Below are 12,943 nucleotides of genomic sequence, written 5' to 3' on the forward strand. Positions count from 1 at the left end.
GGCCCCAGGCACTTTCTTACCCTGGCTTCAGTTATTCTGCTGGCTACTCACAGAGCTGGACACTGGTCAGGTACACACCAGTCTCAGGTGAGCCCTGGTGGCCCTGAGGATGCTTTTATATGGGAACATTCTTGGCCACTCCCAGTCCTGCTTCCCTGGCCCTGCTCATGAGCAGTTTGTGCCCTTCCTCACACCATCCTCTTGATGACCATCAGGAGGCTCCAGGGGGCCTGGCTGAGGGGAGACCCTCCAGCAGAGGCCACTGGGTCCGGGTCACTGGGGCTGGGGAACCGACCTGCACCCCTGGGTGGTGTGCAAGGCAGAAATTTGTGTGTACTCATGTGCCCACCTGGAGCCTGGATGCTTTGCTCCCCTCAGTGTGAGCACTGAGCACACTCAGCTGGAAAGAGCCCTGGGTGAGCACAGCCCTGTGTGGTACCTGCAGGGTGAGGGGAGGGCTCCAAAGGTTGCTGCTGGGTGTGCAGTAGGTGAGCTGGAGAGCACTCAGGAGCAGAATAGGAGGATGTGCTGACCCTCTTTAGCCCTGACTGCTCGGAGTTGCTGATGAGAAGGATCAGGGATTGGGATAGGTGGGGGCAGTGTGGGCGACCTAGGAGGAGACTCCCAGGGCCTGGGCTGCCCTCTGTAACACCCTGTGCAGTGCTTGCTTGACCTCCTGGTTCCGAAGGCAGTAGATGACTGGGTTGAGCAGGGGTGTGAGCACCGTGTACACCACAGACACCAGCTTGTTGTAGTCAAAAGAGTAGATGGCCCGTGGTCGGGCATAGATAAAGAGAGAGGCGGAGTAGAAGATGACCACCACAGCCAGGTGGGAGGTGCAGGTGGAGAAGGCCTTCTGCCGGCCGGTGCTGGATGGGATGCGGAGCACAGCGCTGAGGATGGCTGAGTAGGAGAAGATGGTGAGCAGCAGTGGCCCCAGCAGGATGAGCAGCGCCAGGAGGAAGTCCACGAGCTCTGCCACAGACATGTCAGAGCAGGCCAGGTTCAAAAGTGGGGACACATCACAGAAGAAGTGGTTCATGACGTTGGGGCCACAGAAGCCCAGGCGGGAGATGAAGAAGACTTTCCCCAGGGAGATTGTGAAGCCTGAGAGCCAGGAGCCGGCAGCCAGGAGTCTACAGAGGCTGGGACTCATGACAGCCGGGTAGCGCAGTGGGTTGCAGATGGCCACGTAACGGTCATAGGCCATAACACCTAGCAGTGTGCACTCAGTGCAGGCCAGTGCCAGGAAGAAGTACAGTTGTGCCATGCAGCCCGTGAAGGAGATGCGCCGGAACTCAGAGGCAGCCAGGCTGAGCAGCGTCTTGGGCACAGTGACGGAGACATACCACACTTCCAGGAAGGACAGGTTGCTGAGGAAGAGGTACATGGGCTTGTGCAGTGTGGGGCTGGCCCAGATCACTGCGATGATGACCAGGTTCTCCGTGATGGTCAGCATGTAGGCCAGCAGGAACAGCACCAGCAGACAGAGGCGGAGCCCCACGGAGCCTGTGAAGCCCATTAGGATGAACTCAGTCACCTCTGAGGAGTTACCCCTCACAGACATGGCGCCCATGGCCCTGCCTGGAAGCAGAGGTGGAGGGTTAGGGGCAGTTGGCAGGGAGAGGCCAGCAGTCCCCTGGGTTGAGCTCCCCTTGGCTCGGGCGAGCCATCCAGGCCTGTTCCCTCTGGACACGGCAGGAGGTGGGGGGCACAGCCAGCCCAGCACAGGCATCATACATAGTCTGTCCTAGAGACATCCAGGCTCTGAGAACATCTCAGAGGCCTGGCTGCAAGAACTTGCACACTACGTTTGGATGCCAGCGTGGGACATCCTGCTCCAGGCCTGGCTTTCACCTGCTGCCCTTGGGTTCTGGAGGGTCCGTAGCTGGTGTCACTTCAGGCCCAGGGACATTGGACTCCAAGGTCCCCTTCCCAACGAGTGGCCAGACATCAGGAAAGGTGTCCCGGAAGGGGCTGGGGGAAGCTGGGGAGTCAGCAGAGAGGTTATGGGGTCAGTTGGCAAGTGGGTAGCTTTGAGGAAGATGGCTGAGGCCTGGACAGATGTGTGGAGTGGTGCTAGGGCTCTGCAGAATCTCCCTTGAGGACCATACCTCAACTAGCAGTGGTGTGGCACCCGGCAAGCTGCTCACAGGGTGAAAGTCCCTCAAGACAGTGACATGGAAAGCAGACGTCAGCTCCTTTTCCTGCTTTACAGAGAGCTACGAGTTCTCCTCAGTGTGCCTTGAGTTTGCTGGCACAGGTGCTTCTGAGGTCAGGCCAGGCCTCTCAAAACATGACTGACCCTGGCCGGGCGTGGTGGCGCACGCTTGTAATCCCCGCGCTTGGGAGGCAGAGACAGGAGGATCGCGCAGGTTCGAAGCTAGCCGCGTGTGCTGGCTTAGGAGACCCTGTTTCCAAATAAAAATGTAAAAATAGGTCTGGGAGTGTAGCCCGGAGATAGAAGGGCTTCCAGGAACCCCAGTACCACCAAAAAAAAAAAAAAAAAAAAAAAAACCACCAACAACAAAAAACATGACTGACCCTGGACAGGGTCCTTCTGCCTGTTTAAAATAAATCTGTTTATTCACAGAAGGGTGAGGCTTTGCCTCCTTATCTGTATCCCAATGTCTCAGGCATGGCCCTCCTCATGCTGAACCTCAGAGTAGAGCCCAGCCAGTCCAATGCAAAAGCTGCGTAATTCTGTGAAGAGCATTTTTGGGCAGGTGGCTGGGGTGAACCTCCAGACTTCTCTTTCCACATACTTCCTCAATGTGCCCTCAACTGAAATGGCTGGTGCCCAACATGGAAACCAGTGTCCACCCCCTGCAGCTTCCCAGGAACCTGGGAAGGGTGTCCCCCACCCAGGCTGGAGGATGTGAGTGGGGGCAGGCACACCATGAGGCCCTAGAGCTGAGCCTGGGGCAGACTGCAGGGGGGTGGACCCTCATGGCCTGAGCTACGGAGGCCTGTGATGCTGGTTAGCGAGAAGATCCTCCGAGGGATGACCTTTCTGTCCTCCCTCCCCCCAGGAAGGCCTTGGACCAAGAACCTTGCAGGGTTGGCTCTGGGAGGGTGGCTGGCCTCGTCTGGTGGCTGACCTCTCCCTGCCCTGGGCTGCCCAGATTCCCTCTCTGCTACCCTGCCCCTGGCCCTTGGTGTTCCTAGCCCACACCAACAGGGTTCTTACTCTGGGTTCTGGGTATCATTGTGGGTGCTGGAGGGTTTGGTTAGATTATAACAGGGTCAGATTTGGTGTGCCAAGCCCTTCCTTTGCACAGCCGGATGCCTGATGCTGCTGTCTGCATGGTCTCCCTGAGAACTGGGCCACGAGAGAGGCTGGGCCCCTCTATCTGCCCAACGTGGCTCTAGGAGCCTTTGAAGGGAACCCCCCACCTGGATGAGGGTAGGGGGGTCAGGACCCATGACTACTGTCTTCTGGTCAGATCTGCCACACATTGCCTGAGGGCATAAAAGAAACACTGCTTCTTCCAGTCATTCCTCTCTCTTTGAAAGGTGGAGCAGGTGTTACTTTATCTGCAGGAAGTGTAGCTGGGCTGTTGTTACGTGGATATGTGGAGACAAGCAGAAAGGTCTTGGCACTCTGCTGCCAAGGGTTATGGGCTAAGGTCACAGGGCCACTGAGCCTGGCACAGGAGAGCTTCATGCCTTACACTTGGAGACACCAGGGACAAGCCCCCAAGATGTTCAGTGCCATACCTGCTCCCCAAATCCAACAGAAGATCAGGATCATACACCCCATGTGCCAAACTAGATCCCCTCACAGGGTACCAGGTACCCTCAGCAGAACTACAGCCATGTCTATGCCACACGCATGCCCCCACAAGCCTCTTACAGACAGCAGGCTCCTGCCAGGTAGACACACTTCCCAAGCAGATCTCACCCAGCACATGTAGCTGTCTCTCCACACCCATGCCCCTGCCCCGGAGATAGACAGAAACCAGTCCCAGCCTCGGGACCCCCACACTCTCCCCAGAAGTAAGTGGACAAATGCAACTCTGAATTAGGGGCTGGTATGAAGTCACAGACATGCTGCCCTTCACGCCAGCACCAGCAGACCTACACAGGTCCAGTCAAATTACAGGCACAGGCCAGTGCAAGTAGGCTCAGGGGCAACGAGGCATGCAGGGCATCTGCAGTGGCACACATAGATACAGGCATAGGCACCAGTGTGGGTGTGCAACAGGGGAGCTCACTGGAACATACAACTGCACACACAGGTAGATACAGAATACACAGGCACATACAGGTGCACGCATAGGTATGTACAGGCATGCATAGGCAACACAAGTGCACACAGAGGCACACATAGGTATGCACAGAGGCATACAGACACACACAAGTGCACAAAGAGACACACACAGGTGTACACAGGTATACAAGGCACACACAGGCACACAGAAGTGCACACAGGCACACATAGGCACACACAGGTACACACAGGCAGGAGGCAGGGGCACACAGGTGCACACAGAGGCACACACAAGTGCACACAGAAGCACATTTAAGTGTGCACAGGTACACAGAGGTGCACATAGGCAGAAGGCAGGTACACAGAGGCACACAGAGGCACATGCAGGTGCACACAGGCACACACAGGTGCACACAGGCAGGAGGCAGGTGCACACAGGCACACAGAGGCACACACAGATGCACACAGGCACACACAGGTGCACACAGGCAGGAGGCAGGTGTACACTGGCACACAGAGGCACAAGCAGGTGCACACAGGCACACACAGGTGCACACACAGGCAGGAAGCAGGTGCACACAGTCGCACAGAGGCACACGCTGGCATACACAGGCACATTCAGGGTACGCATGGGCACATTCATGAACACAGTTGGTACCCTCACCTCTCACCCATGCAGAGGCTGGAAAGGCTTCAGCTGGCAGATCTGGGTTTGGGTGCTAACCCTGCCTTACACATTCTGTTCTGACCACCAGCCTCACTCTGCATCTGTGAAAGGACCAGGGGCCAAACTGTTCTTAGTTCTTCCCAGGCTTTCCTGAGGACTCGATGCCACTTGAGGGCCAGGGACCTGGTAGACTCGGTTCCTTACCTTGTCCTTGAGGACTCAGAAGGCTCAGTATAAGCGGTAGGCCATGTTTCTGGAGCAATATGAGTGCCAGCTCTGACTGCAGGCTCTAGGGCCTCTCTTTCTCTCAGCTGAAACCAGCCTGGCACTGGAACCGATGGGGTCCAGAGGCTGCTCCAGGACAGAGGGATGCTCAGTTTGCTCTCAGATGGTGCACAGGCTCCCTGTGGCAATGCAGATCTGTTCCAGGTCAGCACCTGGGGATGCAAGCCTAGAGAAGTCTGGCTGCAAAGATGAGCCCTCCCCTAAAAGAGAACCCTGCATGTCTCAGAAAGTCAGTGGCTGGAGCCTGAAGTAAGCGCCTCCTCCCGTGTTCACTTGCTTCACATGTAGGATTTGGGATCTGCAGAATAGCTTGGGGTTCTGGGCAAATCCACATGCACTCTGTCCCCTGGGCGTGAAGAGGGCAGCGGAGTGCCAGCACCCTTCTCTTCTCAGCCAGAGTGTGCTTCTGAAGAATAAACAGAATGAGCAGAAAAGCCCTGCTTGGCTCTGCTGTTTTCTTCTTCGAAAAACTTGCAGGAGAGAGGAACTGCTCAGACTGGGAGCTTCCCACGGAGGAGCTGGAGCTGGCAGGAGTGGAGGCCCCTCCCCACCGTCCCCAGGTGGCCCATGGCCCATGGCAGGTCCTCCTCCCACCCCACCCCTGCCTCCCTTGCAACCATGCCCATAGGACTGGTCAGGTCAGAGGCAGATGCACACTTACTCCCAACCCATTGCCCTCCTGGGTCAGAGCAGGTCTGGAGGCAGGATGTGGGATAGAGACAAACACAGACCCACACCCCCTACCCTGCAGGGGCCTGAGAAATGAATGCCCCAACCCCTGCCAGTCCTACCTCATCCTCATCCCTCCTGATCCCTGGCCAGCTCACTGTGAGGGGCACTGGGTAGGTTAGATTGAGGAAAGGGGCCCAGGTGCCAGGATCCTCTGTCCTGGGCACTGAGACCCCAAGATGGCCACAGCCCCTGCTCTGCCCTTTCATGGTAGCTTCCTGCCTCCACCTTTGATTGTATCAGGTGTGGGTGGGTACTGGCCTGACGCTCCAAGGGAAGGGGAGGTCCTGGGGACAAAGGCAGTGGGAACCGATGGGAAGGTGTCAGGGCCCAAAGGGTGATTAACCCTCCATCAGTGCAGTCAGCAAAGGGACCCGGCTGTAGGGGCAGCTGACCAGCCCCTTGGAGGTGGGCTGGGGGCCTGCAGCCCACACGTCTGGGTCTGGGTCCTGCCTGATGCAACCCTGACATGCCCCTTCAGCCTTGCTTGCTGGGCCTGGTGCCAGACCCTAGAGCCAGCCTCATATCCAGTTCCTGCCAGGGGCTCAGGTATGGGAGGAAGATCCCTCGCCTTGGGAGGGCTGACTCAGTCTGGAGTGCCATCCGGGCCTAGGGCCAGGGCTGCTGGTGGGCAGAATCCAGATGGCCAGGACAGCCTTGGAAGTGTGGACTAAGGTCCCACCAGCTTCCTCAGGCTCCCCCTCCGTGCCCCAGTTCCCGCCCCCCCTTCTGAGCACAACACCCACCACCTCTTCCTCCCAGCTAGGCAGGCCCCTTTCTTGGAAACAGCCACAGGCAGGGCCAACTTCCTGTCCCAGCATCCTGTTCTGTCCGCACACATCTGACACAAAGTCTTCCTCATCTTTCTGTTCTCCTGGCTCTGAGCGTCTGCACCGAAGCAGCTCCAGTTTCCTATTTTGTGAACAGAAGGGACAGCGCTGGTGTGTGCAGCCCTCTCCCCATCACTTGAGGTCCCACTCAGGCAGAGCACAGGAACTGGGGGCAGGAAGAAACCCGGCCCAGCCACTGCCCCATTCTGCCCCCCACCCCCGTGCCAGCGCGGGGAAGCCCCCGAGGTTGCCACAGCTCCAGGGTGCTCATGCCTCCAGCTGTAGTGGCTGTAGTGGCCTGTCCATGTGGATCTCCCTTTGAGCCTGAGGTCAGTTTGTCACACCCTGTCCTGGGCTTTATTTACAACAGCATAAGGTCATGTTTCCAGCCCTCAGGCCTATGCATTTCCAGGTACTTATACCTGCTGTCCACACCTCAGCCTTCTGCACAAAGGCCTTCCACACTTGTCACGGGGTTAATTCCTAGGTATTTGATATTTTTGCTGTGTTTATAAGCAGAGGCTACTTAAAACAATCCACTTCATGTTTGCTGCTCTGTCTAGTAGACATGCTGAACTTCCTGTGATTTCTACTAACTTTCCTGCAGATTTTCCACCTCAGTGGCCTGTTCTTGGCTCTGGCTCCCCAGCCCTCTGCGCTGTTTTTGCTTGTCCACTTGTACCAGTTACCACCTCTGGCACTGTAGGCCAGAAGTGGGGAGAACAGAAAGTAGGACACTCATCGTAGGTGTGTTTCAGGGTGCTCGTTGTCAGGTGGAGAAAGTGCCCCCGTCTCTAGTTGGCAGAGACTTTATTTGATCCTAAGTGGATACTGAATTTCGTGAATTGTTTGCATCTCATACAATGGCAGCACAGTTTTTCTCCCCTGGTTTCAGTGTGGCAAGTCACAGTGGCTGGCTCTGCCAAGAATGTCCTCAGAACAGCTCTGCACTGCTTGCACACAGCAGGCACGCAGTGCTAGCTCTGTCAGTTCTGACCCTGGACTTTTCTTTGTGGGAAGCTTTTCTTCCTTTAAAGGTGCTTTGGTGGAGCTACAGTCGGCATCAGCGTTATACACACGTAGAGTGCACAGTGTGATGAGTTCTGGCATATGAATATACTCACGAAGCCGCCACCACAGTCAAGTTAGGAGCATCCCTCACCAGCATTTTCTTCTCCCTGCTTCTCCACCCTGGAAACACTAGGGTGCTTTCTGGCACTAAAGGTGACTTGCATTTTTTAGAACTTGGTGTGAGTACAGCCGTATTGGCCATTGGCTGCATTCCCTCACCACCACCTCCCATCCAGTTGATGGGTAGCTTGTTCATCTGCCCGCCTGTGTTTGGACAGTGTTCACGCTGCTGTGGACACTCTTGTACAAGTCTTTCCTTGCACTGATGTTTCAGCTTCTTTGGGTGAAGATCTAGTAGTCACAGGTGTGTGGTTGGGCTAATCGTGAACCTCCACATGGTTTTCCAGAGTGCTAGACGGTTTTGAGTTCCCATCCGTCCACACCCTCCCCAGGGTTTGCTGTGGTCAGTTCCCAATGTTAGCCACTCAAATCTGTGCCTGGTGGTTTTAATCTGTAGTTCCCCAAGACTAATGGTCTCTTTTCATGTGCATCTTCCCATCTACTTATCCTCTCTGGTGAAGTTATAATGTTTTGCCTATTATTTTATAGTGTGTTTTCTTTATTAAATGAGTGTTCCATTATATCTTCTGAAAATAAGTCCTTTATTAGATTCATGATTTGCAAATATCTTCCCCTAGTCTATAGCATTTTTTTTGGTTGTTGTTTGTGTGTGTGGTACTAGGAATTGAACCAGGAAATTCTGCCTCTGAGCTACAGTCCCAGCCCTATCTTATTTTTTATTTGGAAACAGGGTCTCACTAAATTGCAGAGAGCCTCATGAGATTGCTGAGGCTGGCTGAGAACCTGTGATCCTCCTGTCTCAGCCTCCCAAATCCTGGGATTACAAGTGTGTGCCACCACATCCAGCTTTCTTTTTATTCTCTTGATAGTCTATCTCAAGGAGAAGATTTCGACTTTGCTGAAGTTCATATTTTCAGTGTCATATCTAAGAGATATTTATATAACCCAAGGCCACAAAGATTTTCTCCCATACTTTTTTCTACAAGTTTTATAATTTTAGATTTTACATTTAGGTCTCTAATGCATTTTGAGTTAATTTCTGCTTATGATGTGATGAGTGGCTGCAAGTTCATAGTTTTCTGACTGAATTGCCTTTGTATCTTTCACAAAGCAAGTATTTCATATTTCTGTGAGTCCTTCTGGTCTCTGTTTAGATTCATTGATCCCCTTGTCTTGCTATCTACACTTATTTGTCAATTCTTAAATAAGCTGATGTGAGTCCTCCAAATTTATTGTTCTTTCTCAGCTATTCTAATTTCTTTGACTTTCTATGTGAATTTTATAAGCTTGTCAATGTCTGTACAAAACTTTCTGAGTTTGACTGGAATTGCACTGAATCTGAATCTGCAGAGTGGCAGTTATTTTAGGATATTCAGAATCACTGAATCATCACCACTAGCTAATTTCAGAACATTTTCACCTTCTCAAAATGAAATTTTGTACTATTGGCAGTTATTTTCCACTTCCTCCTCTTTTAGGTGCTGGTGACTACTAATCTACTTTCTGTGCTGTGGCTGTGGAATCACATATGGCCTGGGGCCTTTGTGTTGGGTCCTTTCACTGAATACAATGCTTTCCTGGTTTCCCTGCTCATCGCTCTGAGGGCAGATGATACCCTTTGTGTGGGCACACATCTTGCCTTTTATCAACTGATGCACACTTGGGCCATCTTCTTTCTTGTTTACTGTGCATAATGCTGCTATGAACATTCACATATAGGCTTCTGTGTGGACATATATTTCTTTTTTAATATACTTTTTGGTGCATTGTCTTAGATCATAATATAGTTCAGAACGATAGGGACACACACACAGCACTTGGTGAACTTCCCCCTGGTTCCCTCTCCACTGCCTCCCCTTCCCAAGATATGCTGTTGCGATTGGCATTGATAATTTCACATAAGTATACAACATCAGTGGAAGTGTTTCCTGGGCATACATTTTAATTTCTCTTAGAAATTATACCTAAAGGTGGAATCACTGGGTTATAGGGTGCCTCTTGGCTTAACTTTTTGAAGAACTACAAATTTTCAAAATGAGTGCAATATTTTCCAATTCTACCATACAAGGACGAGAGTTCTAATTTCTCCACATCCTTGTCATTGGTTCATTGTTATAATTTCTACTTATTTGTTAAGATTTTCTATTTTATTCACCTTTTTAAGGAGAATTTACAATTTATTGTGAGAACATTCTTATGGTGGCTATTTTCAAATCCTTGCAAATAATTTTAATGTCAAATTCCTCTTGGTATTGGCACCAGATGATTGTGTTTTATTATGCAAATTGTGGTTTTCCTGGTTCTTCATGGGATGCATGATTCTCAGGTGTATCTTGGACACTTTGTGATTATATTAAGAGACTCTCTGAGCAGGTGAGCACTTAGCCTGTGTGTGTGTGTGTGTGTGTGTGTGTGTGTGTGTGTGCTGCTTGTTTTGAGGGGGAGGGTGAAGAGGATGGGTTCAGGGGCATGAGGAGCTGGGGCTTCTGGGGCTGTGATGAGCCTGGGAAGTTCATGGTCAGGGAAGCTTTTCTGGCATCCAGATGGAGAAATCGGGGGTGTCTGAAACCCTCTGCAGCAAAGGGATCCATGCTGGCATGCAGGCAGTCAGGCTGTGCCTTAGAGAGAGGCAGGAAAGAATCTGGTGTGGTTAGGGTACCCAACCCTCTTAGGGGTTATAGGGAGGGGGCAAATGTGCTGGACAAATGGGTTGGGTGAACATCATGTAGGTGGGCAGGGTGAACCAGGAAGTTTGGTGGGGCTTGGGGGCTTCAGGGCCTTGGGTGGGAGTGGAGACCTGATGTCTGGGAGTAGGGGGTGGTAGAAGGAGCCTTGCTTGCATGCCAGAGTGGAGTCCTCCACTTGCATATGCTCCTGATTTCTGAATGAATGACAAAGAGGCAGATGCTTTCCCCTGAGGTCCAGCTGTAGGAGCTTGGGCTAAGTTTGGCACTTGTGAGGACCCTCATGGCATCCTGTCACTGAAGCAGAGACCCTTGGTCAGGCCAGCCTCCCCAGCTCCACCGTGCTGACCTGCCTTCTGTCCACAGAGATCACAAACTTGCATCTGCAGAACCACAGCCACATTGGCACTGCAGTGACGGCTGTCTCCTTTCCAGAGGGGGTGCATGTGCAGGGGTGAGAATGACTGCTCCTGGTGTGTGGGACTCTGGCATGCAGCATCCTGGGGTATGGCATGTGGGGACTCCTGGGACCTGGCAGATGTAGAGGGGGTGTGCCACCTGCTGGGCTGTAGCTGGGCTGTGGAAATCGTGTGCAGGGTGGCCTTCAGATAGGCTGTGGCCCCATATGACTGGGTGAGGTAGGGTGCAACAAGGTTCTCTGAGGAGCCACAGGACAGAGCCCTGGGGATGCACAGGACACATGCATGTAGTATTCAGGTGAGCCTGTGGGAAACCATTCGAATTAAGACACAGGAGGTGTCTTTCAGTCAGCTTCCTATTGCTCAACCAGACCTCCCAGCACCTGGTCCTAAGGCCCAGGCTGCCTTGGGCACTCCTGGCACAGGCTGTGACTAGGATCCTCTAGGACTTGAGTGTAGGCCTCTGCTGATGGGTCTAGGTAGGTAGGAACTGCTCAGGGCTGTTGCTGTTTGATGCTGTTGCTTGATGGGGATTGGGCCTATATTGATTGTTAATAAGAGCAGTATTAATTGGTAATAAGAACAAGTTTTCATACTTAGGCAGAACAATAAAATAATTTTCTCTGCCTCTAAGCTGTCAGCCAAGAGCTGCAGCCAGAATTGACCTTGGTCAACTAAGAGTTGGCTCTTACCCTGGCTGAATACTAGAATTATATGGATTTTCACAATAGTTTAGGTTAAAGTTCAAGAGAAAAGACAAAATATGTTAACCTGATAGTAATTACTAATTATACAAATAGTTATAGCCCCAAACCTTCATACTTTAATAGACTATATTCCTCTTTCTTTTCTTTATTGTAACACAAGTTTTTAACATAATAAGCAACTTTTAGCAGACAGAGATTAAAAAAAGGGGCTAAAAACTCACAAGGACACAGGTGGACAGTACATGCTTTAAAACAAAACCAAAGACAAAGCAGGCTTCTACCATGCAGTCCCCTGACCTTGTTAACCAAGTAACACATTTTGATCGGTGAGGATGAACAAAAAGGCCAACAGGCCTTGCACCGCAGAGATAACTGGCAGGCCTGCACCTGCATTTGGGAGGAAAAGATTATTGACTAGACAGTGTAAAAAAAAGGGGAGATGGTAAATTTTTATAAAAATGATGTGGTGCTTTATTCCTCTGTCCCTTCTTTCTACCTTTGTAATAATAAACTTTGCTTAAGCTTGCAGCAGTTCTGGATATTTTTTCTAAACTAAGAACAAGAACCCACCTTTGACATCTCAGCTGTTACAGTGTTCAGGTCTGCATTTCTTCTGCAGGTATTCTGGGGACCACAACATTGCATAGTGACTCTTAAGCCGCCCCAATACCTCAGAATACCCAGAGGAACTTCAGTGGGACTCAGCTCTGACACTCCTTCGGATGGTCCAGGCCCATGGTAATGAACACCCGGATCTCTGATGAAGGCTGTGTCATTCCTTGCATCAACCTGGGCAGGGTTGTAATGGGAGGATGGATGTCCACGTCCTAAGCAGCCACTTCTAGAGAAGTCCTGTGATGACAGTGGGATTTGGCCCTGGTACATTATGGCCTTGTAGATACTGTGCCTCTTTGTTCATAGCACAGCAAGGCTGGGGCACCAAGGGTCACTGGAGTTGTTCCCTTGGCCTCTACCTGGTCAAGACATCTGGTATTTCCTACTAGGTTTTGCCACTTGGGCTCCTGCTCCATGTTGGGTTGTTGTACTTTGGCTGTGTCCTTCCAACAGAGACTATGCTGTGTGTCCAAAGCAGATCCAGTTGGGGGCAGTGAGGGCCATTAGAGCTGTCCCTTGTCCCTGGATGGGTCACCTGTCCTTGCTACCCACCCGAGACCACATCGCTTGGTGCTTTCCTGCTGGATTTTGCCACCTGGACTTTCTACGTGAGCCTCCTACCCGGGCCCTGCTTCTGTGCCT

General features: G+C 52.0%; 1 protein-coding gene across 1 annotated transcript; it reads right to left on the minus strand.

Annotated features, from left to right (window-relative positions):
- Window positions 1-610: 610 nt before the first annotated feature.
- Window positions 611-1,576, minus strand: LOC308262589 (olfactory receptor 226-like; the record flags this gene model as incomplete). Its single annotated transcript, XM_080695116.1, has 1 exon — window positions 611-1,576. The coding sequence occupies one exon, from the start codon at window positions 1,574-1,576 to the stop codon at window positions 611-613; it is 966 nt and encodes a 321-aa protein (XP_080551242.1).
- Window positions 1,577-12,943: the final 11,367 nt, after the last annotated feature.

The sequence above is a fragment of the Muscardinus avellanarius genome (assembly GCF_963383645.1).
Source record: "Muscardinus avellanarius genome assembly, chromosome: 4".
In the NCBI taxonomy this organism is placed as follows: domain Eukaryota; kingdom Metazoa; phylum Chordata; class Mammalia; order Rodentia; family Gliridae; genus Muscardinus; species Muscardinus avellanarius.